The sequence below is a fragment of the Phlebotomus papatasi genome, chromosome 2, assembly GCF_024763615.1.
Source record: "Phlebotomus papatasi isolate M1 chromosome 2, Ppap_2.1, whole genome shotgun sequence".
Classification (NCBI taxonomy): domain Eukaryota; kingdom Metazoa; phylum Arthropoda; class Insecta; order Diptera; family Psychodidae; genus Phlebotomus; species Phlebotomus papatasi.
In genome coordinates this window covers 69,250,373-69,277,978 of record NC_077223.1, presented here as the reverse complement: position 1 = coordinate 69,277,978, position 27,606 = coordinate 69,250,373, and the positions used below count along the sequence as shown (strand labels likewise).

The window sequence follows — 27,606 nt, the reverse complement described above, 5'->3', positions numbered from 1 at the left end:
AAAATGTCAGAGACCTCCTGGGAGGGCAAAAGATAGCCTTGAGATTGATTAGACATGCCTTTTGGGTGGTTTTATCCACAAATTCTGGGTTTATCTGTAATTTTAAAAGACCGACGAGGAGTCATATTAGTAATTGACTGCTCCTGAAATTCCATTGACCAATCAGAGAGCCAGAAAATTTCCCTTGCGCATGCGTCTCGTCAAAACACTTGCCATAGTCATAAAGTATATGGAGTGGAGATTTGCCTGTGTTTGCTATTTCTCCGGCTAAATCGGCATTTTTGGTGGTTTTTTGGATCAAATATCGAGGTAAGTGCATCAGGGAGTACCTTGGGGTCATCAGTTGGGTGGTGTTGATGGAAAATTTGGTGGGAAATGTAGGGAAAATGAGCGGATAGTGTTTCCATGGTATGTCTTGTTCTATGGCTTTGGGGGAATGCGACTATTTGCAGTCCGCCATCTTGAGCGTCTGGCTGTTTTCCCACTTTCAGGCGGTATTTTGGGGCATACTTTACCGTGTTATTGGCTAAATAGACACTACACCGGAAGCTGTGTACACTGAGACAATGGGTGATTATCAGAATGTGGGCCAGGATGCACTGGGTCTGGCGTCTGTGGAACTCCAGGGGAATTCCCTTGGCCTCAGGCGTCCCTTTGATCCCACTGCTCACGACTTGGAGGCAACTTTCCGGCTGACTCGTTTTGCGGATCTCAAGGGACGCGGCTGCAAAGTGCCGCAGGAAGTGCTCACGAAGCTGGTGTCGTCGCTCCAGCAGGACTACTCTTCCCAGGAGCACGAACATTCCCACTTCATGCACATGTCCCTGCCCCGCATCGGCATCGGACTGGATTGCTCTGTGACACCTCTTCGTCACGGTGGTCTCTGCCTCGTGCAGACCACAGATTTCTTCTATCCCATCGTCGATGATCCCTACATGATGGGAAAGATCGCGTGCGCCAATGTCCTCAGCGACCTCTATGCCATGGGCGTCACGGAGTGCGACAACATGCTGATGCTCCTGGCCGTGAGCACCAAGATGACCGAGAAGGAGCGTGATGTCGTCATTCCTCTCATCATGCGTGGATTCAAGGTAAGTCCACTCCACAAAATCCCTTTGATGAACCAGGCAAATTGACTAGAGACGCGCTCCGAATCCTTCAAAAATTTGACCAAAAAAATAACAAAATCCCTCGCACAATTCTCTCTAACCAAGGAGGCTAGGAGAATTTCAAGCATGCTTTGTGAAAGATTTGAATGAGCAGTTAAGAAGACTGAGAAAGAATGATTAGAAATGATTACTGAAAATCACAGAAACACCCTGTGCATGGCCCAAACCGAGATTAGGGAAAGCCTTAAGGAAACTCTTATCTTAAGAGACATTTTAAGAACAAGGAATAAAATTTCGACGATTTTCTATAAATTTTTAATTAAAATTTATTAAATAAACATTTTAATAAAAAAAACCTTCATGACCGGATTATAAATCCTTGGTAAAATGATGAAGAAGAAGATATTCTAACAAATCTGACGGGACAAAAATTAAAAGGAATAAAGACGTTAGAAGAGGAATGTTTCGTATTCTCCCATTTTTTTTCAAAAAATTAATTAAAAGAAAGTGATAAGAATTTCATTAAATATTCTAATTAATTCTACTGAAATATTCAATCGCGACGTGTATTTTGAATGGCAAGAGACTAAGTCTTCAAATAGAGCATTTTTTACCAAAAGATGCCTTTTCTGAGGTATTTAAAAAAAAACTTGAAAAATCTAAAACTCGCAAACTTTTCATTTACTCAAATTTTAAAAAATAATCCCAGAATTTTAAAATTATTCAGTTTGCTTTTAAAATTCTTACTTTTTATGGAGGGGTCATTGAAGATCTGAATTGATATCTCTTACTGTTTGCGCTCTAAGCCAGTAACACTTTGAAAAAAAGAGAGGAATGGCAAAGCGTTTCAGTCTTTGCGGAGTGCTTGAACTCGTGATTTAGGTGCTTCATCTTAAAAGCACTATCGCATCATTTACCGTTTACTATTTACTGTTTACGTAATAGAAATGTTTTACGGACAAAAATTGCTTAGCGGTTCTTAACTGGTTCATTACCGGATGACAAACGATTTGAAGCGATTTTTAAATCAATCAAAACATTGCCCCAAATACACCTTAAGCCTGCTTTTAAACGAAGGTATTTTAAAAATGCACCCCACTGTACTATGCACAGGCGAGTCTTGGAAAATCTCCCCTTGAGGTTTGTGTCTGAATAAAATCTCCCAGTTAGCTGTTATAATACTCCCATTTGTGTCTCGACTAAAATAGAAAGTCTGGCAGACTTTAACTAAACTTAAATTCACTAAACAATTTCACTGTAGGCATTTTTTTTTAAAGATATCCTTGGTGAAAGATGTGAAAACTCTTGAAAAATCTGCACGGACAGCACTTTATATTTATCAATAACAAAGAACACCTGATTGAGCTTTGGAAGAGTTATTTTTGTGCGCCAGAAGGTAAACAATTTCCACTGAAAACGCTCAGTGAGATATTTTGTGCACCAGAAGGTAGGCAAATGTCATTGAAAGAAAGCTCAGTGCGATATTTTGTGCGCCTGAGAGTACTATGCAAAATGACACGGCGAGAAAGCTCAGTGAGATATTTTTATTTCGAAAGAACAGTTTCGAATCAAAAGTCTCCCTATAAACGCCGCCTATAAAGAGTAATAATAATTGAAGTACGGATAAAAAATAGTTATTAGTACAGTATCGGTTCATTACCTATACAAAATCGATTGGAACCTGTTCAGTTTTGTCGTAAATTCCAAGACCTTTCCAATGAGCCCAAACATGCTAGCATTACTTACTTAGGTGGCTGCAACGTCCCTTTAAGGGACCGGGCCTCTCGCACTAACCTCCAGTCCTGGCGACTCTCCGTCAGCTCGCTTAAGAAAAGTAGCATAGGTCGGTAATGTAAAGTCTAACCTATCCGAGGCTCTTTGCGAATTTTCGTAACAATCTTACGAGGAGGGGTTGTTAGCCTCCCTTGTCCAAGCCTCCCTAGAAAGATCACGTCCCTTGTTCGTTAGCCTCAGGTCGCATTACTTCCCCCCGTTTAGATACCGGTATAACCGATCGGTTCATATAACTGATTGAAATTGACTCAAGCTTGTCAGGAATTCCAAGACCTCCTTCCCAACGTTCCTAACAAGCCTAAACATGATACTATTTGATCGAGAAATATGGTCTCTAGACCTTTTGTTTTTTACTTTGACCTTGAAAAATCGTTATTAGGAATGATTCAACGGGATTTTCATATTAGGAACAAAATTTGCACCTGGACGATCGCTTAGGCACATCCAAAAAAGAAAAAATCGCGCATTTATTTTAGAGGGAAAGGACTGGGGTGGGGGGGGGGACGAATGAGGGACATGATACTAATCCAAGAGTCGACTTATGGACTGGGTCCCCCAGAAGTCCCAAGTCACTATCTCTAACCGTTTGGCCTCTAGGCGTGGTATCGGCCGGAACAGACAAACGGTACAAATCGTACAAATCATCTGAGACATAGACCGGACAGACGGAGAAATCGTCTTAAACGTGGCGATATGTCAAGAAAAGCAGCCCCGGGGATGGAAGTTATAAAAATTGGGGATTATACATAATACTACTCTCCGTGGAGTTCGAACAGTAAAATTATTATTATCTTTTCTGAAAAATATTTTATAAAGAGTGCTTAAATTTTGAATTTTTTTCGAATCTCAGGAGAGCTTTATCGAAAATGCGATTCTGTAGCCGTGACATTGTCATTTCAGTTCACGTGGCATTGTCAGAAATCACATATTTCAGATTTCTGTCAATTCAAATGACAATGAATTTTGTTAAGCAAATCAACCAAGTCAGACGTCAGACTGTATTTTCATAAAATCATCAAGTAAAGGGATTTAATTAAAAATTCAATGAATTGCATGATATGACAAAAAAGCTCGAGTGACATTGTCATTTTTCGAACTCACGCGTGATAATGCTACGAAAATTACGGAATTCCGCTACTGGAGGGGAATTCTGTAACACTCTGACAATGTCATATGACAAATTGGGTTTGAATCTCAGGAGAGCTTTTTCGGAAATGCGATTCGGTAGCCGTGACATTGCCATTTCAGTCCACGTGGCATTGTCAGAAGTTACATATTTGAGATTTCTGGCAATTCAAATGACAATAAATTTTGTTAAACAAATCAACCAAGACAGACTGTATTTGCATAATATCACTAAGGCATTTCATTAAAAAATCAGTGAATAGCATTTTCGAACTCATATGATATGACAAAAAAAAGCTCAATTGGCATTGTCATTTTTCGAACTCACGCATGACAATGCCACGAAAATTACAGAATTTCCCTACTTGGTTTTGCACGAATTTTGGAATTAATATCGAATTTTCAAAGCTATTTGTCACATTTTGTCAGGCTTGGCTAAATTTGAGAACGTACTGCCCATTCGACAATTGTTGACCCAATCAATTCAGAGTCAAATTCCTCAGTTTTCCAGAAAACTTTTTTTGGAAAAATTTTAATTAGTTCAAATCAATTATGAACAGGAACCGGTTCGAGATAATCAGGAATTCCAAGACCTTCCTTGCGATTCCAAACTTGCTCAAATCGATTGGGTTAACTGAATTGTATTTTAAAGTGACGTGGCAAATTACAAGATGAATGCAGGACACCAATGCTCTTTCCGGAAGCGTCAGTGAGAAGGGATCAATTCAGAGTCAAACTCCTCAGTTTTCCAGAAAACTTTTTGTTTGAGAAGGGATCCAGAAAAAGTTTTCTGGAAAACTGAGGAGTTTGACTCTGAATTAAACCCTTCTCATTGACGCTTCCGGAAAGGGCATTGGTGTCTTGCGTTCATCTTGTAATTTGCTACGTCATGTATATGGTAAGGTATGAACCCTAATGCTGATGCATTATTATTTGAATAAGCATTTATTGGATTTATTATAATTACACTTTGTACTTTTGGAGTGAGTCAATAAATGGAGTTGGAAGGAGAAAGATCGGGGCGTTCTCAGGTACCACATGGCGATCCTTGCCAATGTGTATGTGGAAGTTGCGTAGACAAATTTTATTAGTGAATCACAGTGGTTTTGCAGTTTTAATTATGGAAATCATTAACGGAAAGAGCGAAGAAAGAGTGTTTATTGAAAACTGTATCGTAGGATTTTTTTGCACCACAGCAGTGATTTTTCTGATAATTTTAACAATTTTAGTTATTAAACAGAAAATTTGTTGTAAAACAAGCGAATTATAAACAATTAAGCAAAAATGGGAGGTAGTGCGAGCCAACCGACTGTGTTATCAGACAAAGAAACTGTCGTAATTAATAATGATCAAGCAAGTGGAAGTGCTTCAGAAGACCAGATGTTCGGAAATTCAATCAGAATGTTAGAAACTCTACTCGTTTTCGTGGTCATAGCAATGATCTGCGTTGCCTTGTATTACTTATACAAAAAGATGAAAAAAGACATAGTGAAAGAACTAAAGTCAATAAATGGAGTTAGAAGGAGCAAGATCGGGGCGTTCTCAGTTACCACAGTCAGTTTAAAATACAATTCTGTTAATGTTGAATTTTCAAAGCTATTTGTTACATTTTGTCAGGGTTGGCTAAATTTGAGAACGTACTGCTTAATCGACAATTGTTAACCCAGCCGATTTGAGCAAGTTTGGAATCGCAAGGAAGGTCTTGGAATTTCTGAGAAGCTCGAATCGGTTCCTGATCATAATTGATTTGAACTAATTTATAAAGCACTCAGAAGATATCTCAAAATGCCTGGGTCAACTTATGGGGGTGTCTCTTGAAGGTCCCTAATTGGTATCTCAAACTGTTTGGCCTCTATTCATTGTAGAGTTGTTTCATAATTCTATCGAATTTCTTGGAAGAGAAAGCAAATTCTGGGATTGCCATTGGTTTCGTTTGTTCTTTGCAGGACTCCGCTCTGGAGGCCGGATGTTCCGTGACTGGAGGTCAGAGTGTGGTGAATCCGTGGTGTACGATTGGTGGCGTGGCATCGACCATCTGCCAGCCGAATGAGTACATTGTGCCGGATAATGCTGTGGTGGGCGATGTGTTGGTGTTGACAAAGCCCCTGGGCACCCAGGTGGCGGTCAATGCGCACCAGTGGCTGGATCAGCCGGAACGCTGGAATCGCATAAAATTGGTGGTGACGGAGGAGGATGTGCGCAAAGCCTACCATCGTGCCATGGATTCTATGGCGCGTCTCAATCGTATTGCTGCACGCCTCATGCACAAGTACAATGCCCATGGGTCCACTGATGTTACGGGCTTTGGGCTGTTGGGTCATGCGCAGACATTGGCGTCGCATCAGAAGAACGAAGTGAGCTTCGTGATTCACAATTTGCCCGTAATTGCCAAGATGGCGGCTGTGGCCAAGGCGTGCGGGAATATGTTCCAGTTGCTCCAGGGGCATTCGGCTGAGACTTCTGGGGGCCTGTTGATTTGTTTGCCGCGCGAACAGGCTGCTGCCTATTGCAAGGACATTGAGAAGCAGGAGGGATATCAGGCTTGGATTATTGGGATTGTGGAGAAGGGGAATAGAACGGCTAGGATTATTGATAAGCCGAGGGTGATTGAGGTGCCAGCCAAGGATTAAAAAAGAAGAAGAAGCAACAGAGCAACAGCACACAAAGCTTATCATCTGCAATTTTTAGATTCCTTTCCAAAAACAAAAAAAAAAAGAAAATCTCTCTTGATGTTTTCCCTACAACAACAAAAAATCCAATTCCCACGAAATGAGAGATTCCTGGATGTGTTTTTTTTCCTTTAATTTTCTTTTTCTCTTGAGGAATTTCCACCAGAGACACGCCATAGACATCCATGGTAAGGGCATTTTTTTTTCAATTTTTCGTACTATATATTTTTTTTTATAAAAATCTGAAATCAAAAGAAAATCCTTCAATGTTTCCTTGGAAGTAATCATTTTGTCTCTACTCCTCTTTGTATTTTCTCATGAGAAATAAACTATCGTAATTAACAAAGAAAAATACTTCATTTATTCGTAAGTTTTTTTTGCCTTAATTTTTCATCAATAAACTAAATTACTACAATATATAAAGTCTTCAGGTTTTTTTTTTAATCTTCTCAATTGGTAAACAAAAGGTCAAAGAGCACAGCAAATTTTTTTTTCCGAGGATTTCAATATCCGGAAGTTATTTTTAGTAAAAAAAAATAATAAAGAAAATTGGCAGTATTGTCATTAGAGAAATGGATTGGTACGCATGAGGATCTTATCGTTGACTGGAATGTTCACATTAACCAGAGGAATATCTTTTTTGGCACAATTCGAAAGGAAATTCTCCCCGGGTATGGACAGTCTCGGTAGTGTCACAACCCGGATATTCTTCTTGCGAATGGACTCAATGAATGGATTTGTCTCAATTAGATACAATGTCTTATCATCCTCCATCCTCATATCATCATCATCATCATCAACATCATTATCCACATGAATAATTGGCTTGGCACTTTTCGGGTCATACTCAATCCCCATCCGATGCCATTCCAGCAATTCGGAATATGTCGGATATTTCCCATTGATTAGTTCATCGAAGCTGTTGAGGAAGGGCATATAACAAATTAGATCGTAAATTGCTTTCTTTGTCCCTATTTACAAAAAAAATTCAATTAAACTATATGTAAAACAAAAAATAATTGATGAAAAATTGTCCTAATGCTCTGTCTTTTTTTTTTGCTAATTCACAATCGAGTTCTTGATTTTTTTTCACTAAAAAATTCTTGTACAAAATTTCAAACCTACGTGGGTGGATGACTTTTGTAGTAATCCAGGTAATCAGTCAAATCCTGTTCCGTCCAGAAGAGAAAAAAAACATTCATTAGAAATTAAAGTAATTCTAAGGTTAAACGAGATTATTGTAGGTGAGATTCTTAATGTGGGATTAATTTTAGAATGATTAAAATTAGTGGTAAGACCCGATGTACTTATTGTAGCGGAGATTCTTTACAAGGCATCCTCGAAAAAGATCCTGTCGTATCTGCATTTCTGTTGTGTCAGCATTTCACGCAAGAGCGGACGTCTGTATTGTAGCTTGCACCAAATGCAGATACAAAAAAAAATGCAGATAATATAGAGGTAGACACAACCGACGACATATAGGGGAAAGGCTCATAATTTTGTCCAGTTTCTTATTTTGGACACTTTGTGGATAAAATTGGACACTAAAAATAAATTGATTAAAATGATGGATTTATATTTCAATATTTGATGAATAATGAATTCTATCTACACTCGACTCTTCGTTATCCGGCTAACTGGGGGACAAAATGACATTTAGGTTTTTTGAATGATCAACGGTTTTTCTATTTTGTGCTGTGTGAATTTATTTTCTGTCTGACAAAGAACAAGAGAATTTTCTTCATGGTGTGCTTATGTTTCATTTTTTATCATAATTATGTATTAAAAACTTTGATACAATTATAATACTCCCTCCGTCCCAAAAAAAGTCGTACGTTTGAGAAAAATTCTTGTCCCAAAAAAAGTCGTACGTTTGGAAGAAAATTGCTAGGAAGAGACGGTGTAAAGTAGAAATGCTGTGTATTGGAAATATCTTATGCACATACAGTAGAGTCTCTCAAATCTGAATCTCTCAAATTCGAACGCCGGCGCCGTTTGGATTCAAAATGTCAATTGTGAGGTTATGTTAGAAAGTTCGTATTCTTGGTGAATGAAAATCATATTTATGTGCTTCTTCCTGAATGTTTACATACATTATGGTCGTGTAAAATGAAAAGGAAGTATGTTACCACTAAGACTTGTGAGAAAGTACGGGAATTTGATTGAAAGTACAATTTAATCTCACACAAATTTCGTTAGTTTTGAAAAAATCGTTCGAATTTGGGAGGTGAGAAATGTCAAAAATACCCCCCGAGCGTTCGAATTTAGAAGACTCTACTGTACTATCCTCCATCTTCAGTGGTAATATGGAGGTCCACCAACGATTGTAAGATAAGAAAACAATGAACAGTGTTATCACACTAGAAAATTTCACATTGAAAAGTTGCTCATTAAAACTTCTAGAACCACTCGAAATCGCTGATTTAGCCAGGACACATTGCTAGAATTGCTCTATGTTACGATGGCATGTGGGTTGTCAGATGAGTGATTTTGGTTTTGAAGCATATTTTAGTCGTTTGAGTGAAAATGTGTGATTTTAGTGACGAAGGGGAAGTTATCCTCCTGTACACTACTTTTGTGTCGTCCAAAAGGACCCGCCAAGCGAAAAAAAGGAGGGTGTGGGCGCGAGATTGGCTTTTAACGCGACCTTCACATGGTTTCGTTGAAAATCTTTATGACAACATCGCAAGTGGAGATTTTTTTGGACACAATGATTTTCTCCGGATGACTTCGGAGGAATTTGAAGAGCTTCTTCAAATCGTCGTAGGGCCTTATCTACAAAAGGAGGCGATTTGTGACTCAATTTGTCGCAAACGGACTGAAAACCATCAGATCGGCTGCCTCTATTTTTGTATTCTCGACATTTGTAGTCCCAAATGACGGATTCTTGATGTACAGCCTCAATCAATTCCGCCACCGTCTCATTTGACCACGAAATCCTAGAAGTTTATGAAGGAATATAAAATGTAGATCGAACACATTTTTGTTTAGCTTTTTTCTTACTTATCCTCTGCACCAATCTTTTTCAATGTCTTTTGTCCTTTCTTCTCCATCTCGTTTACGATAAATTGGCACTACTTTTAATCACAATTTCATCACTAATAAACTGGTGGGAGAGTTGTGGTGCAGAAACTACCCGAATGACTGCAATAAAGTAGTACCAGATGCAAATGTAATGAGCAAATTTTGCTCATTATTTGCTCATTAGTTATCAATCGTATTTATGCTATTTTAATCTATTTAAACCAATTTTTGTGACTCGAGTCTACTTTTATATCACTAAATGAATCGATTTCTAAAAGTTCTTGAAGAAAATTGCACATTAGGGCATATATCAGCAACAATTGATGTGAAGCACATGAAAATTTTCATGTGAAATTCTCTAGTGTGATACCACGGTTAAAAACATCTTTCTTTTGAATATTGTTAGTAAGATTTAAGTACAAAAAGGTTGGAGATAGAAGCTTGGCACAATTGCTCAAAAACACATAGTGCGATTTTTTTCTGAGGAAGAGGAGGGGCGGGGGAAACTAGGAACATATTGAAAATCCAAAAGTTGACCTATGGAGGGTGGGGGTCGTCCAAAGACATCAAATCTTTATCTCGTAGTAGATAAAGATTGAACGTAGAAAAAAAGAGCAAGATTGGTTTTATTGCCCTTTTTAGTGAATTTAGACCCATTGTTATGGCATAACAAAAAGAACTATAGATTCCTTCTTTGGTACATTAAATTTTTTAAATGAAATTCTAGTTAACAGCGTTAATTGCAGTAGAATTTTCAAAAGTTACATATCGACCGGAGCTCTTCGAAAAAAAGTGAAAAAAAATAAATCTTCAAGACACCAGTTCCTTATCTTACCGTGGTAGGTGGACCTCAATATTACTATTGAAGATGGAGAATAGTTCATACGTAAGATATTTACTAATAACAAAATCATTCCGTAAAACAATTCCTTAATCAGAGAAGGCAGAGAGAGGCATGATAAAACACCTGCTATCTTTTTTTTGCTATTCTCGATGTTCAGAAAATATTAATCTTAATATTAATCTTATATGTGATATGGTCATCAGGCTGTATTAGCTCATGTAAACAGCAATCTCCTTTGTATGGGAAATTGGGCTTCTTTAAATGGTTTAGCTCTCAATCTCAAAAAGTCTCAGGGTCTTTTAATTTCTAAGTAGCCCTTAGCAGCTCCTTCAGTTCCTCTCATTATCTATGGGCTACCCATCCCTTTTGTTGATCGGGCATGCAATCTACTCACATACAATCTCACATTAATCAGAGGATTTATGGTACTCTCCGCAAACTCCGACGCTTCCGTGAGATCACGCCGTTTAACATTCGCCTACTCCTCGTCAGATCTCTTCTCATCCCAGGGATGACTTACGGTGCTGAACTCATTTTCGCAGCTGACTGCGAAATACTAAGGCGTCTAGCGGTGACCTTTAACAATTGCGTTAGATACGTTTGTGGTCTCGACCCTCGCGTCGCGATTATATTTCTAGGCACCGCAACATTCTGGTGGGTTGTGATCTCCCATCACTCCTCCGTCAGAGAGTGGTTTCTTTTCTGTTTCGTCTGATTTCAACGGGTCGTCCGCGCTACTTGACCTCACTTCTGATTCCTGGGGCCTCTGCCAGGGTTCGGGGACTCTTGGTGCCGAGAGCTCACTCTAACGAGCTATCGCGAACTATCTTTGTCGACGGGGTTGTCTTGTTCAACTCCCTTCCTTTGCATGACAGATATTTAGCAATGCCATATGACAAATTGGGTTCGAATCTTAGGAGAGCTTTTTCGAAAATGCGATTCTGTAGCCGTGACATTGCCATTTCAGCTCACGTGGCATTGTCAGAAGTCACATATTTGAGATCTCTGGCAATTCAAATGACAATGAATTTTGTTAAACAAATCAACAAAGACGTACTGTATTTTCAAAAAATCATCAAGTAAAGGGATTTTATTAAAAAAAAATCAATGAATTGCATTTTCGAACTCATGTGATATGACAAAAAAAGCTCGATTGGCATTGTTAGGTTTCGAACTCACGCGTGACAATGCCATGAAAATTACAGAATTCCCCTACTGGCATCAAGCGAGTACCACTTTTGCAAGCATTTACAAAATTTTCTTGATGGTGCAAAACTGTCTTCAAGAAAGGCTTGTAAAAAAGAGCTAGTAATTTTTTTTTACCAGTATAGGAGATGAGGGGTTCTTCATTGCGTTCAAATTGCCTTCAAAGTAAACAAAAGCTAACAAATAAAATTGCGCATACAAGCAAAGCTGATTGAAGCGATATTGTGTCATACTGTTCTTGAAAGCTGTTTGTTTATTATCCTTTTATCTCCTTTCAATCTCTGTCGAGGAAGGCAGAGCTACACACAGAAGTTTTTTAATGTTTTTCATATGATGAACAGTGCATCTTTCAACTTTCGATCTGATGGTATGATGGACAGGAGATGGACGGAAACATAGAACCTATCTTGATTTTTCGAATTTTATCCTCTACAACGTTTCCATGATGGTTGTCCTTTTTATCAGGTATCAAATATGGCAGGGAAAATCACGTACAAACGGAAATTATTACACTGCACTTGGACTTGGATCACAACTTCTGACGTGATCTTTACCATTTGACTGATTGTAAAAGCTCTCGCGGGATTATTGTTAAAACGACAAGTATAATCGCTTTATGAACTATCAAATAGGAAGTTCCGTGAAACACTTTGACAAAGTTTGAGATCAATCAAGTAGTAAAAAATGTTCTGACAATTACAAAATGTGGAAGATAAGAATCTCACCTAAAACTTTCTCCAAGACACAAACCAATTACACTTACCTCAGACTCATACAATTGAGCCATACCATGCTTAATCAGCAAGAAATTGATATTTTCATAAGGCGTCGTCGATGCATTCACAAGCTCCACATGCCATGAGCGATCAGTTGCGTAGAAATAATTGGCCATAGCACAAAGTTTTTTCCCCATTACAAGTGCAAGAAACATGCGTGATGCCTCGACATTCCAGGTGTCTCCGAGCGGCAGCAATCCCGACAGGGATGCCCTATGGCACAATTGAGGTAGCTCGAGGAAGCGCTTATGAAGAAATCTGATATCGTGTAGTGGCACAGGTGACACTGTTCCGTAGTCTACGTAATACACCTTGACTACCATTGTCTTGTGCCATCGATAAGGTTCAGAAACGATCCGTCCACGGTGCCATTCGTGCAGATAGAGGGCAGCACAAGTCAAGCCAGGAAGCAATTCGTGTGATTTTGGAGTAAGACTCGCACTGGTTGGCCTCTCATAGAATGTTCTGAAACACGAATTAGTTAAAATTCAAGAAGGCCTCGCTACTTTTGTTGCTACCGTGATAGTACATTTTGTAAAATGGGTATAATCGTATTATTTCAATTCAATTTTGAAGTTTATTTCATGCCTAAAGGATACAATGTTTCCTAAGTTAACTTTTTTTGTTGTAATCGAAAAAACAAGATACAAAAAGAATCTTTGAGAGGAGTGCGACCCATTTTTGGAATGGTCTCGAATTTAGTTTAAACAGATTATCTTCATCGTTCATCGAAAATTATCGTCTCACATCATCATGATTCACATAAAAGAACAATGGTTTGTGTCTTAGCTAGCCCAAAATACCCTTAGAAATTTTAATAAAATTAGAATGATTTTCAAAATTAAATTGCAATTAGATGTGGTTTCTGTTAAAAAAAATCAATTTTTTCTGGTGGGCACACCAAAACATTTTTTCGAGCGAGTTTCTGTGATCAGCGTCAACAATTGAGAATTAAAACATTTTAATGAAAGCAAATAAAAATATGATATTTTAAATACAACAAAAAAATTCTATCGTGAGATAAAATTTTGTTTGGGTTAAAAAATACAACTAGTTTGTATGTTAAAAATACAAATAGTTACAGTAATTCTTTCAGTTGAAATAATTTTTTTAGGCTAATTATTATGATCAGCGACAGATATACAAGACAGGAACCATTTTTCAGAAGAAAAAAACTTTTCAAACAAAAAAAAACTATTTTAGAGTAAAGAGAAATCAGATTTTTTAATAAAGAAAAATTATTCTAATCATTCTAATGCTATTCTGTACAGAACAACGCATTAGTATAATTATTCCAGTTTTGGAATTTTTTTTCCTGAATTGAAAAGATTTAAATAGAGGAATGATGATCTTAATAAAAAGAATTATAATTCTAATGTAATTCCACATAGAAGTATGTATTATAGATTTTTTTTCGGGTGAGTCGATGTGATCAGTGAGATATAGCTAAGACAGCAACCTTTTTTTGGAAGAGTCTCTGTGAACAGCGACATAGTTAAATGTTTCTGGCGTCCGTCGCTGGAATTAGTCATAAAGTGACTTTTCAACAAATAAAAATGAAAAAGAAATTGAATATTATGAAAATTCATAAAGAAATAACGTTTTTAATACACAAAGAATTATTTCGAATGTAATTCCTGTTCAGTTGAAATATTTTTTTTTCGGGCGTCGCTGTGATCAGCAACAAAGAAAGGGGTAACTTATTCCCATTATTTCTGACGAGGGTGTCTGATTTCTCGACTTTTGCGATGCTAAGAATGGATTTCTCAGTTTTTACAATGCGACTTGTGGGTTTGTCGATCCAATTTTTTGGTTTCGCGATGGAATTCTTGAGTTTCTCGGGTTTAGCGATGCAATTTTTGAGTTTCGCGATGCAATTCTTGGGTTTTCTCGCTTTCCACGAAGCAATTCTTGGGTTTCTTAGGTTTCGCGATGCAACTTTTGGGTTTCTCAATGAAATTCTTGGGTTTAGCGATGCAATTTTTAGTCTTTTCGATGCAATTTTTAGTCCTTTCGATGCAATTCTTGGGTTTCGTGGGTTTCGCAACGCAATTTTTGGGTTTCTCTGTTTTTGCGATGCAATTCTTGGGTTTCTCAGGCTTTGCGATACAATTTTTGGGTTACTCGGGTTTCGCGATGCAACTTATGGGTTTCTCGATGAAATTCTTGGGTTTAGCGATGTAATTTTTGGGTTTCTTAGATTTAGCGATGCAAATCTTGGATTTCTCTGGTTCCGCGATGCAATTTTTAAGTTTTTCGATGCAATTCTTGAGTTTCGTGGGTTTCGCAATGCGATTTTTGGGTTTTTTATGCAATTTTTGGGTTTCTCGGATTTCACGATGCAATTTTTGGGTTTCTCGATGCAATTCTTGGGTTTAGCGTTGTAGTTTTTGGGTTTCTCAGATTTCGCGATGCAAATCTTGGATTTCTCGGGTTTCGCGATACAATTTTTAGGATTTTCGATGCAATTCTTAGGTTTCGCAATGCAAAATTTGGGTTTCTTGGTTTCCGCGATGCAATTCTTGAGTTTCTCGGGTTCGCGATGCGACTTTTGGGTTTTTCGATACGATTTTTGGGTTTAGCGAAGTAATGTTCGGGTTTCTTAGATTTCGCGATGCAAATATTGGATTTCTCAGGTTTTGCGATGCAATTTTTAGTCTTTTCGATGCAATTCTTGAGTTTCGTGGGTTTTGCGACCCAATTTTTGGGACTCTGTTTTTTGCGATGCAATTCTTAGGTTTCTTGGTATTTTTGATGCAACTTTCGGGGTTTTTCGATGCAATTCTTGGGTTGAGCGATGTAATTACAGTAGAGCCTCGCTATAGTCCATATTTGATTCCAGATTTGACACTTGGGTCGCACTATAGTCCATGTCATTTTTTAAAATTATCAACGACTTTTAGTATTGAAATTGATCGACGGCTTCCACTTTCTTTGCGATTGTGGTACTTGTCCTCGCTCTCTTCATTATGGATCACAATTATCACAACTACTCAATTAAGTTTGCCAAAAATATTAAAATAATTATGACAACATTGCATGTCGCGTACTCTAAAACATAACCTAACTTAAAATCAGTGTTTTAAAATCAACGGTCGATAAATTGTGGACTATAGAGCGATGGCTTATAGCGAGACTCTACTGTATTGGTTTTCTTAGATCTCGCGATGCAAATCTTGGATTTTTCGGTTTTCGCGATGCAATTCATGGGTTTTTCGGGTTTTGCGATGCAACTTTTGGGTTTCTCGATGCAATTTTTGGGGTCTCAGAGTTCGCGATGCAATTATTAGGTTTCTCGGGTTTCACGATGCAAGTTTTGGGGGGTTTCTTGAATCAAATCTTGGGTTTATCGATGTAATTCTTGGGTTTCTCAGATTTCGCGATGCAAATCTTGGATTTCTCGGGTTTCGCGATGCATTTTTTAGGCTTTTCGATGCAATACTTGGGTTTCGCAACGCAATTTTTGGGTTTCTACGCGATGCAATTCTTTGGTTTCTTGGGTTTCGCGAAGCGTTTCTCTGGAAATTGACAAGGGTCTTTTAGTATGAATTACCCCTTGGCGGCAAAGTGATTTCTGATCAATTAAAAACGCAAGCGCACTTTAATTGAAATAAAATTGTGAAATAAATGAGGTTTTTAATATAAAAAATCATAAATATTGATTTTTGTGCAAAATTATGCATTAGATTTTTTTTGTTATCTTCATAAATCTTTCGGATCGGTTGCTGCGATCTGTGACAAATATCCAAGACACCAAACATTTTTCGGGTGAAACCTTTCGGATGAGCCGAGACACAAACCTTATTTCGAGTGGAACTCGGCTTAGAGCAGTAATTCTTGTTCAAATCCCTTAAAACTTTGGACATTTGAGGAAAATCATGGAAGCTGTAAAAATTTTAATGCTGGTTTTATTTTATTTTAGTAGAATTTATTTCTCAACTTTTTACAAAATGTGCTCACACTCTTGGGATACTCGATTAATTAAATTCTAGCGCCTCTCGCGTATATCTTTAAAACTACTATATTCAAAATTTAAAATTAACGGTTATAATAATTATACTACAGTTCGGCCAACACTGACCTATTAATTTAAATCTTATTTAAATTAAAATATCAAATATACTAATAAACAAATACACAAATCCAAACTGAATCAAATTCGAACTACCCCAATAGTGTTAATTCATTCTTGTTCAAAAAGCAAATCTATCCCTAATTCAGGAGATGAATGTTGCTCTGTGTCAGAACCTGGCTCACAATCATTAACACGCCACAATCGCATGTTTTTCGCTTCAATAATACCTTCATAGGGGATTTGAGTTACCTGGCATTCATCAATATCACGGATAACGTACCGATCATGAGGCAATACGCGTTCAACAACATAAGGCCCCTTGTATTTTGGCATTAATTTCTTATTAATGCCGGGCGTCGTGTCAACATTCTTAATGAGAATGAAATCGCCTACTTCATAGGTTCGTGGACTCTGGTGAAAACGAGAGAATTGCTTTTCATTGTACGCTTGAACCCTTTCAATATTCTGAGAAGCCCTGTCTCTTAGGTCTTTGAGATTTCGTTCAACCGGATCCGCCTTATCTTCTAAATATTCTGCGAGTTCATCCACGTCAGGCCCCTTCTGATCTACCCCAAACAACAATTGACTGGGAGTACAACCAATTGATCGATGAATAGTGTTATTCAGCGCAAATTCAGCACGTGAGATCTGCTTCACCCAATCAGCGTGCTGTGCAGGTTCACTTAATTTCGCTAATATTGGCAACAAGACGCGATTAACCCTTTCCACTTGACCATTGGCCTGAGGAGATGCAACTGCGACTTTTACATGCTCTACGTTTTTCTCATCCAAAAAGCTCTTGAACTCATGCGAGGTAAAGCAACTACCTCTGTCTGAAACAATCCTCACCGGTCTACTGTAATAATCAAAATACTTTGCCAGCGCACAACAGACCTCTTTAGTGCTCGTGGAAGCAACCGGGTACAAGCGAGTGTACTTTGTGAACGCATCAACGACTACTAGTACATGTTTCCTCTTTGATTGTAGTGAAGGCAAAGGACCCACATGATCAACGTGAAGCGTATGGAATGGTACAGCTTTCTTCGGAATACTATGCAAATCTTGACGATTATCTTTAGGCGGAGCAGAATAAAGCATACACTTTACGCAGTTTTGTATAAATGTTTCCACCTTCTTATTCATACTTGGGAACCAATAAAGTGTCTTCAGTTTATCATAGGTCTTATTCATACCGAGGTGCCCAACCTTCTCGTGAATCTTTTGAATTAAAGCTTGTTCCATTTCGCAAGGCACATAAAAATATGCATGGTTTCTACGATCGCGCCTGTACACCAATCCATCCCGCAAAACGTAAAGCTTATCTTCCTTAGTCTCTAACTTCTTTTTAATCTCCAAAATCAATGGGTCTCTGCTTTGTGTAGCTCGCAATTGGAAGTCCAAATCAACTTCTCCTGCATAATAGCAACGACTCAATGCATCAACATGCTGCATGAGTTCACCACGTCGGTGAACAATCGTATATGAATATCCCTGCAATTCTATAACCCAACGAGCAACCTGCCTATTCATGGGCGCTTTCTTGGTTGTTTGTTCAAAAGCAATACAATCCGTTACTATGAAAAAGTTAATCCCTTCCAAGTACACACGAAATCTTCTGAGAGCATAAATAACCGCAAGAGTTTCTAGCATGAAACTTGAATATTTAGCCTCGGATTCAGTCGTACATTTCGAGTAGTATGCAACTGGATGAAGCTTCTTGTCATCCTGCCTCTGTAAGAGCATTGCTCCAAATCCCATAGAACTGGCATCCGTATGGAGTTCTGTTTCCCGCTTAGGATCATAATATGCCAAGACTGGGGAACTAATCAATCGACTTTTCAACTTAATAAAAGCATCTTGGCATGCTTGATTGAAATCAAACGTGACGTCTTTCTTAAGCATATCAAAAAGAGGTCTCGCAATTTTTGAAAATCCCTCTACAAATCTACGCAGGTAGGCACACAGTCCCAAAAATGCCCGAACTGCTCTTACTGAGGTGGGAATTGGATAATTCTTAATCGCACGAAGATGTATATCACTTGGCTTTATTCCCTTCTCTGACACGACATAGCCCAAGTATTCCAATGAGGAGTATCCGAACTTACACTTAGACACTTGGATATCAAGTCCGTTCTTTGCCAAGCAATTCAAAACCCGTTTAAGCAAAACCTTGTGCTCTTCGAAACTTTCACTCGCAACCATTATATCGTCCATATAGACAATGATTGAGCCTTCTTCAATAAATTCTCTCAATATTTGTGAAATGAACCTTTGAAATACAGAAGGTGCATTTTTGAGACCGAAAGGCATCATTGTATACTCGTATTGTCCATCAGGCGTGACAAACGCTGTATACTTGATCGACTGCTCTGATACTTTAACCTGATGAAATCCACTCTTAAGGTCCAGTAAAGAAAATATCTTCTTATTTCGCAACTGTTCCAAGCAATCGTCAATCAGTGGCAAAGGATAATTATCGCGGACCGTCAAGTGATTTAAAGCGCGATAATCGATGCACATTCTTGTGCTACCATTTTTCTTTTGCACCAATACAATTGGTGAAGCGTATGGAGAATTACTAGGACGAATCACACCCTTACTACAAAGATCATTGACAATCTCACGTACTTGTCCCCTTTCTGCATAAGAAAGCCTCCTTGGTGGACTATAGAAAGGCGTATCATTGGTCAAACGAATCTCCATCTCACATTTAGAGCCATGTGCACCATTCGAAGAGAACTTCTCAAAATATTCCTTCTCAATTAAATAACGCAATTCAGTTGACTGTTCTTCTGACAACGAAGTACAGATATCAAGCTCATCATTGCTAACTGCCAAAATGGCATTCTCCAAAGGGCAGAAACCACTTTCCTCCAATATTTCGATATTTTCGATCATCAATTGGATGGAACGATCATTGAAAGCAACTTTATCCAAATCTTCTAAATCAGACTCAAAATCTTGATCATTTTCAACACAATCCTCGAACCCGCAACAAATAACCGGAAGTTCACTCATATCTATATCCGGCTGACTTTTTATTTCGCGCTCAATATTGACTGGACTTTTTGCCTCATCATCGTTACGATCCACTCTCAATCCCTGTACATCTACCGCGTTTGAGCCAGACTCTGTGATTGTGTAAAGGAATGCCTCGCGATTCTCTACCAAGCCCATTTCTTGATTTTCTTTTACTTTGTCGGTAAAATGCAAATGTATACCGAACTTCTTGAGAGCATCTCTTCCCAACAACAAATTCATAGGCATACAAGAATCTGGAACCACCAAAATCTTTATTTCAATCTCTTTTCCTAACAGTATTAAAGTACAGTTCAATTCATCAAGGAAAGTGATTGGTGTTCCGCCAAAACCTCTGAATCGTGAAATTATTTCATGTTGGGTATTTAAAAGATCTTTTGGAATTACTGATGCTCTTACCAAACTCACTGGGCTTCCTGTATCCAGAAGGGCAATAATTGTTTTAACCGCGACACCTTCCTTACAATGAATAGCAACACTCACCTGTACAGTAATTGGAATCTCTGACTCATCTGACTCTACAGCAGCAGCTACTGCTCCAGTAGTGCAATCCTTCACCGAATGTCCTAGTTGTCCACAAGTGAAGCAACTTCCTGGTGTTCTCTTTGGTTTAGGGCAATTTGCAGACAAATGCCCCATTTGGAAACAGTTGAAACACTTCCTCTGGCTTATCGGTCGACTGGATGATGAATTCTTAACTTCCCGTCCGTCACTCATGGGCTTCAGTGGTTGTCGTTCATATCTTGGTATTAAATCCTTCAATTCTTTCAGCGTTTTGGCTCCAGCAAGCACAGCAGCATTTGATGTTCCATCTCTCAAGCCTTTGAGAACAGCACTGATAATGTCCTCTTCAGTGATTCCTTCAGCCATGGCAGCAATCTCTTCCATTGCCACAACATAACGATGAAGAGATTCATCTTTGAGGCGCACACGTTTGTCCATCTTCTGGATAACCTCTCGAATTGACAGCTTTCTACCAAATTCTGACAAAAGCGCATCTTTCAATTGTCCCCAAGTGGTTGAATTGTGTGCCCTCAGTACCATTCTAGCTGTCCCTTTCAGCATACGTCTTGCGAACACCATCTCAGCCGGCCCTCTGATTCCAAAAGCAGCACAAACGTCTTCAAACGATTCTATCCATTTGCGCACCGGATAATCATCATCACCACTGAAGGATTCAAGAGCACCCTCGACGTCAGAAAATCTCAAGGACATGGAATTCATCGGTGGCAAGTCATCAGTTGCTCGTGCACGTGAGTCTGACAGCTCCAAAAGTCTTCGAATATCAACTGTGGCCAAAAGAGGTGGACACTGAATATCCGCATTTGTCTCATTACGTGCTGGGTCGCTTCTTTCCCCAGAAGCTGCGCCGTCTGCATTGGAATCTTTTGGAATAGCTCCACGTGTTTCAGCAATTTTCATCGTTGAAAGGCCAAGATTCACATTTTCCGCAAGTACATTGACGCCGTCTGCATCCTTTCCGCCGTATGCGTTCTCTCCACCGTCTGTGGAGTTCCATGAGTACCCCCTCGCGCCGTCTGCCTCGGGAAAACCCCGGAAACTTCTCTCACAGCTCCTAACCTCAACTGGGAGTCCGATGGCATGAGCAAATATTTCACGGATTTTCGCTTCATCTGCGTCATCCGGGAAGTTCACCCCCATCCTGGTCAACTCCTTCTTAATATCTTCCACTGTAGGAGTCATTTTTGCACCCCACACCTGAGTTTTAGTAGAATTTATTTCTCAACTTTTTACAAAATGTGCTCACACTCTTGGGATACTCGATTAATTAAATTCTAGCGCCTCTCGCGTATATCTTTAAAACTACTATATTCAAAATTTAAAATTAACGGTTATAATAATTATACTACATTATCTAGATTTCTGTCATATTTTGCTCCAGTCCCTACCTTATTAGAGCGATCGCTAATGAGCTATACTTTTGTAATTAAAGAATTCCAAGAAACGCATTGATAAAGTTTAATCCTGATCTGCAATAGGCCAACAGAAAAGTTCAAACAAATCATTCTTAAAATGTCTAAGTTTAGTCTAGACTCTTGGGCTTCTCCGAAGGAATTCTACTATCGTATTGGGATCCAATAAGACAACTACAAGAGTTCTCTTTTTGTCTCATGCAATGCTTATCTCCCCATTGTCGTTTTGGTTGAGATTAGAGAATCTTCCGTACTGCGCAACGATATCGAATTTCAAATGAAATTTGATCGAGAAGAATGTTCACTTACTTGAGACTGGCCATGAGATCTTCAAGGTCTTCCTGTTCAGCGTAGCTGTGGAAGAAGAATTTGTGTGGATTGTGCACTTCCGACACAAAAATCTCCGTCCAAGCACCGATGGTCAGGACGTTAGTGCGATTGCTGATCTTGATTTCGTCTTTGTACCCAGCCATATCCTTGGGCACCAGATGCACAGACTCGTAGACCCAGTCCGGGAAAGCAGGTTCCGATTCTCCGGATGCCTCCTGGGAGAAGTCATCGAGTTCGGGAAAGGAATTGGACGGTGAGGGCATCACTTGCGTTGACAGCGATGAAATATTGAGTTGTTCCAGTCTTGAAATGTTTCTGTCCACTAATTGCAGGAATTCATCATCGCTGTCCTGCATGGAAATTTGAGGCTCTCGGGCGATCTTTTCTGCCACGGAGGAATTCTCGAAGCCAGGCGGAGGCCGAATGGACTGGTGACTTGTTGGCCAGAAGTCATCCAAATCGGAATAATGGTACGGTTCCGGATGTTTTCGATGAGTTTCTGGGAGTTGAGAGGGATCCTGGATGGAATTGGAGGGCTTAGCCTCAGGCACTGAAGGAGTCTGCACGGGCGATGGTGGCTTCCTGACTGGCGAGGGCGTCTTGGGCTTCTTCACTGGCGAAGGAGTCTTTGGCTTCTTGACTGGAGACGGAGTCTTTGGCTTTTTGACTGGAGACGGAGTCTTTGGCTTCTGCTGAGGCCTGTCATTTGGCTGGAATCTCTGTTCTTCTTCCGGAGGCGGAGCACATCTTCCCGGAGGTTGCCGTTGGTATGGCATACCGCCCCAAACCTGCTGCCTTCTGAACTGTTGTTGCTGTGCCGCAAAGGAGGCCTGAAGGGAGAATTGAGCCAACCAGTTCTGATAGATGATAAAGTTTGGCTGAATGAGGACAGGGAATACCTGGTGATTGTAGTACATCCCATTGGAGCATGGCTGAGGTGGATGTGGAAGAACATGAGCTTGTCTGTACGGCGACTGGGGCATGAAATTCCTCCCAGGCTGATTTCTCTGCCTATTTGCCCCGTAACTTCCGCGACTTGCACTTCGTTGCATTTTCTGATTGAATTTCTTGTCAGACCGCTGCTCCTTTATCATGTCCTGCAAGTGTTGGGTCTGTGGATCTTTGGCAAGTTCGACAATTGCAGATTTTCCATGACCCCGGACCTGCAGGAGTTGCGAAAGGCTCCGCAGGAAAGTCTCTGTGGAAGTATATCCAAGTCTTCCGTAGGGAATTCTTTGTTCTTCCATCATTTGGTAGTCTGCTTCTAGCAGTTCAATTGTCATCTTTCCCCCTCTCGAAAGGAGCAGAGACTTTACGACAATTGTAGTTTCTTGGAGAGAAGAAAGGTTGTCTGCCATCTCTGAAAAGATCCCGCAAAAAAAAAAAAGAATCAGAAGCTTCTGAGGAAAACAAAACACATGCGGATCACACTAATACTGCGATTTCTCAAATTTTCCGCAGTGTTTCTCCTTGAATACTTACTTACTTCCTAGAGTACAATCTCTATAATCTTTTCAACCTATTTTCAGCCGATTTCTTTCCTTTTAATTCACTTTTTAAGACAACTGTCTTACTTAATATCAAGAAATAAAACTCCATCCATTGAAAGACCGCAAATGCAAAGATAGGTTAGAATTTCCCTCTCATTGTTCTCAGCGCCATCTGAGCCACAACACCCAAAACACTCCTCTTTCAAATTTTCAAATTTTCAACGACAGCATAATTTTACCACAAAATTTATTATCGCTTTTTTTTCTACACAAAATTCATGAATTATGTACAAAAATGACACATTATTATGTAGAAGATGACTTTCTAAATGCAAAATTCTCAGCAGATGGTATCTCCACTAGTATCTCGTCTCAGCAGCATTGTGATACTTGCAAACACCGTTACAATTCACAACGGACCAGATCCAATCCACATAATTGAGGATTTTTGTGTAAATCCCAAATTTATTTCTCTTGCCGCATCCATCTCCGAAGCTGGTAATACCGTAGATTGTCCAGGGGTGATGGGGTTTGGTGTAGTCTCTGAGGAAATGAAAAAAAAAAAATAAAGAAATCATGAGAAGTTGAACACAAAAACCAAGGGCGTAGTCTCGAAGAAGAGAATAGCAGTTTTTTTTTTCGAAAAATCACAAAACAAATCCTATTTTAACTCTTTCGTCTCTTTTGGGACTCTGAGTACCCAAAGCAGCATATGAATATTCAGTGAAAAACAGTGTTTTTTAATTATTCAGAACTGATAAAAATTCAATTATTTTGGATGATTACAAACTATAAGGATGTCCAAATGTAAGATATTTTTTGTAGGACCTCAATTAATTCCTGAGCTTAGATATTTTTGATTAAAAAATTGTAAAATTGGCTTGCAGCATATGTTGCGGTCCGGAAAGAGTTAATCCAATATTTCTAAGTTGGTCTTTATTGCAGGAATAATAAATTCATTTTATTAAGATCTTAAGAGAAAAATTCACTTAGAAATTGTTTTTTTTCTAGAGAATGTAACGATTTTGATGGATTTGAACAAAATTAAAAAAAAAGTTGTTTGACTAAAAACATTTTGAAATTCACTTGATTAAACCAGTCAGCACAGTTAGCTGAAAAAGGCAGCGTTTTTAGCATATTTTTGCTAAGTCGATCAGCAATAATACAGTACCGTTCAAAACATTAAATACACCCTTCGTAAGTTTAAATACGCCTGGTTTGGACCGGGAAAACACTGTAATATCCAGTTCTATTGACTGAAATACTTTCATATAGGGTAAATTAAGCTAATTCAAAACCTACTCCAAATGGAAATTTTTCGCTACCCCAATTGGAAACGTCACTGTTTTCATGATAAATATAGTACTAAATTACTATATTTATATATTTTCTATACCTCAATTTCATTATTTAGTTAATGTTGCTCCAAATACAGCGAAAATCCATTCATATTCACAAATTTAAATTTGTTAATTTCTAAGTAAGAAAAATTAAAAGTGTACCTTTTCACCATCGAATTTTTCATCGATCAACCATGTTTTATAGTGGAAAACTCAATAAGGTGATTGTTCTTTATTCGTTTTTTCTTACATTTATGTAATATTTCTGGCAAAATTATGTGAAATTAAGTGCTAATCTTTATTGTTACGGGACGTGAAGTTTTCAAATGAAATAATTACATATTTCATGAACAAAAAGGGTTTTTCTGAAGTGTTTGCAAATGCTTCAATATGAAACCCGGAAATTTCAGTTTTTTGGAGAGATTTTCCTATTGTTTTAGATGGGAAAGGAGAAAAGACCAGGAATAAGAACAAATCCTGCACTCAAGAGCAACTCAACAAGGTTTTGGAAGCCTTTCGTCGCGGTTTCACTTACACTGTTTGTCTCCAATTAGAAACTTTTCCTTGTCTCCATTTGAATTAATTTGTTTTCAATAGCAGAATTTTACACTCGCGTATTTTTCTTGTATTTAAGAAGTTTTCAAATTATATTTAAAGAATTTTCACTAAACAGTAACATTATAGAAGAGTCAAAGAGCAAATTTATGTCATTCTCTCCAGTAAAAATATGAACTTAATGTGTTGAATCATCTGTCAAAGTTAAAGCGTCTGAAAATGGTTTTGAATTAGGACATTTACCCTATAAACCTAAGAACAGATTTAAACAAAATTTGAGTAAATATTTATATGGGCTTAGAAAATTTATAATTTGAGGATCAGTCAAAAATGAGCTTTTTGGCCAAAAATTATCTGTAGCCCCACACACTAAAACTGATCTAATATTTTAACAATTATTTAATATAATCTAAATACAGTGGAGCTACTTTTGGTGTTGGATTATTTTTTTTTCCAGAAAGCTCATTTTTGACTGATCCTCAAATTATAAATTTTCTAAGCCCATGTATTTACTCAAATTTTGTTTAAATCTGTTCTTAGGGTTATATATGAAAGTATTTCAATCAATAGAACTGGATATTACAGTGTTTTCGCGGTCCAAATCAGATGTATTTAAACTTCAGAAGCGTGTATTTAATGTTTTGAACGGTACTGTATGCTGACCGGCTAGCAGTTCTCGCACAAAATATATAAAAATATATGGAACTATATGAAAATAAATGGAAATGTCACATATGTTTTCAACTGAATTGAAATTGATTAAGATTTGGTTACGTCGCTGAAAATCAGCATAGAAATCTTTTTAAACCCGATTTTGATAATTTTAGTGGTTCAGATAGCTGATAAATTTTTTTATTACATTTTCAGAAAGAGAATAATTGTTTTTTGTTTTAGTTTTAAGTAAATAGGATCAAGAATATCTTGAATTTTTCTTTTTCACTTGCATACTTAATTTACTTAAATTTCAGCGTAAATTAATTTCCCCATCGACTTTTATAATTGCAAATTAATTGTAAAGACGATAACATTTTCTCCTAAAATTCTCTAAAACATTTTTAAATTGGCTATTCCTGGGTGCAAATTCCAATATAGATATAGATAGATAGGTATAGATATTCATTAGTAGCTTATAAGGAACAGCACAAGAGAGGCAAAAGTACATTGTAGTTTTTAGCGGCCACCGCCGTCTTATAGTTGATGACCAACCTCAAGGGTGAAAATATTCTTTTATGTATTTTAAAAAGCCAATTTAATCTTAGTATAGTTGAACCTTGCGGATTTTGTAAGTTAAAAACTTGCTAAAAATACCAAAAAGACATTTCCTTGAAGAAACTGGCGGGAAATTGATTAAATATTTAATGGAAAATACTCTTTACAAAGACACAAAAACTCTTCTGCAAAGTTTCTTTGAAAAAATTGCTAAAAAATTAATGATAACATGATAACCCTACTGATTCTTTTGAGCTGACCACAACAGTAATTTAAACTACTACATTTAAATTGTATTTTCTGAAATTTTTATTTCAACATTTTGCTGCTGTAAAAGATAATATTTGTTTTTTTTTTATTTGAGATGAATCCTGTTCCGCCCAATCATGCACTGCAAAGCAATTTTTTTTCAAAAAGCTCTCTGAAAATCAGGTCCCAGTGGATAAATTTTCAAAATGTTTTAATGAAAAATTAAGAAAATATACTTTTAATGTTATACTTAAGAGCTTGAATTAATTTTTTTTTATTAAATTGAAATAAATTAGAGAAAAATATACTGTTTGTTTTTGTCATATCGACTTGTCAGAATATAAGTCGAACAACTTTATTTTTTCCCAAAATCATTTTATTCGCTTTTCTCGGATACTTCTTTATACCCTTTATTCTATGCCTTCCCTGTGAATATTATACTAGAAAGTTTAATTATTTTTAAAGTTATACTGTTTTAAATCTCAAAAATCATATGCCAGGGTATAGTTTTTCTAATCAAAATATCATTTCAAAGCTTATTTTACATTTTAGAAAATTGAATTATCCAGAGATATGTCGCTTTTTAACAATTGAAATATAAAAAAAATGTTTCTTTTTGCAATTTTTTTGGTTACGATTCTTTTTTTTTTAGATTGTAGCAATTTGAGTGGTGCACTTGTTCATTTTTCGTAGTTGTCTTTTTTTTAATTCAATTAGCGGGCGATTGTGTATTGTAAGTAAGAAATAATATTGGTGCAGAAATATATTTTAAAGGAAGATTAAATAATCTTTCCTTACCTAAAGTAAATCATATGAATATTGAATATTTTGATCGTAA

General features: G+C 37.8%; 3 protein-coding genes across 6 annotated transcripts in view; 1 reads left to right on the top strand and 2 right to left on the bottom strand.

Annotated features, from left to right (window-relative positions):
* The first annotated feature begins 10 nt into the window (after window positions 1–10).
* Window positions 11–7,049, top strand: LOC129804013 (inactive selenide, water dikinase-like protein). Its single transcript, XM_055850971.1, has 3 exons — window positions 11–309; window positions 492–1,091; window positions 5,975–7,049. Exons 2-3 carry the CDS (start codon window positions 567–569, stop codon window positions 6,656–6,658), a joined length of 1,209 nt encoding a protein of 402 aa, XP_055706946.1. The 5' UTR covers window positions 11–309; window positions 492–566; the 3' UTR covers window positions 6,659–7,049.
* On the bottom strand, window positions 7,036–23,566 carry LOC129804012 (tudor domain-containing protein 5). Of its 4 annotated transcripts, none has more exons than XM_055850969.1 (6): window positions 23,408–23,559; window positions 22,825–23,285; window positions 21,905–22,755; window positions 12,535–13,012; window positions 7,823–7,866; window positions 7,036–7,616 (listed from the first exon to the last, which is right to left on the bottom strand). In XM_055850969.1, the coding sequence occupies exons 2-6, from the start codon at window positions 23,281–23,283 to the stop codon at window positions 7,262–7,264; spliced, it is 2,187 nt and encodes a 728-aa protein (XP_055706944.1). In that variant the 5' UTR covers window positions 23,284–23,285; window positions 23,408–23,559; the 3' UTR covers window positions 7,036–7,261. The 4 variants fall into 4 exon arrangements, with proteins under 4 accessions (XP_055706944.1, XP_055706945.1, XP_055706943.1 ...); XM_055850970.1 differs by having other exon boundaries at window positions 23,412–23,559; XM_055850968.1 differs by having other exon boundaries at window positions 21,905–23,285; window positions 23,412–23,566.
* An 82-nt stretch (window positions 23,567–23,648) lies between these two features.
* Window positions 23,649–27,606, bottom strand: part of LOC129804010 (complement C1r-A subcomponent) — a 40,041-nt gene continuing 36,083 nt past the window's right edge. Inside the window, exon 8 of the mRNA XM_055850965.1 lies at window positions 23,649–23,958. Coding sequence (XP_055706940.1) covers window positions 23,775–23,958 — 184 coding nt within the window. The 3' untranslated portion in view covers window positions 23,649–23,774. The remainder of the gene's footprint in view (window positions 23,959–27,606) is intronic.

Excerpts from the sequence above, each read along its gene's own strand:
- LOC129804013 (XM_055850971.1), top strand. The coding sequence starts at position 567 with ATGGGTGATTATCAGAATGTGGGCCAGGATGCACTGGGTCTGGCGTCT. Across the intron at positions 1,092-5,974 it reads TCATCATGCGTGGATTCAAG|GACTCCGCTCTGGAGGCCGG; the intron begins GTAAGTCCACTC and ends TGTTCTTTGCAG.
- LOC129804012 (XM_055850968.1), bottom strand. The coding sequence starts at position 23,283 with ATGGCAGACAACCTTTCTTCTCTCCAAGAAACTACAATTGTCGTAAAG. Across the intron at positions 13,013-21,904 it reads GATCTCATGGCCAGTCTCAA|AACATTCTATGAGAGGCCAA; the intron begins GTAAGTGAACAT and ends TTCGTGTTTCAG. Across the intron at positions 7,867-12,534 it reads CTCAATTGTATGAGTCTGAG|GATTTGACTGATTACCTGGA; the intron begins GTAAGTGTAATT and ends TGGACGGAACAG.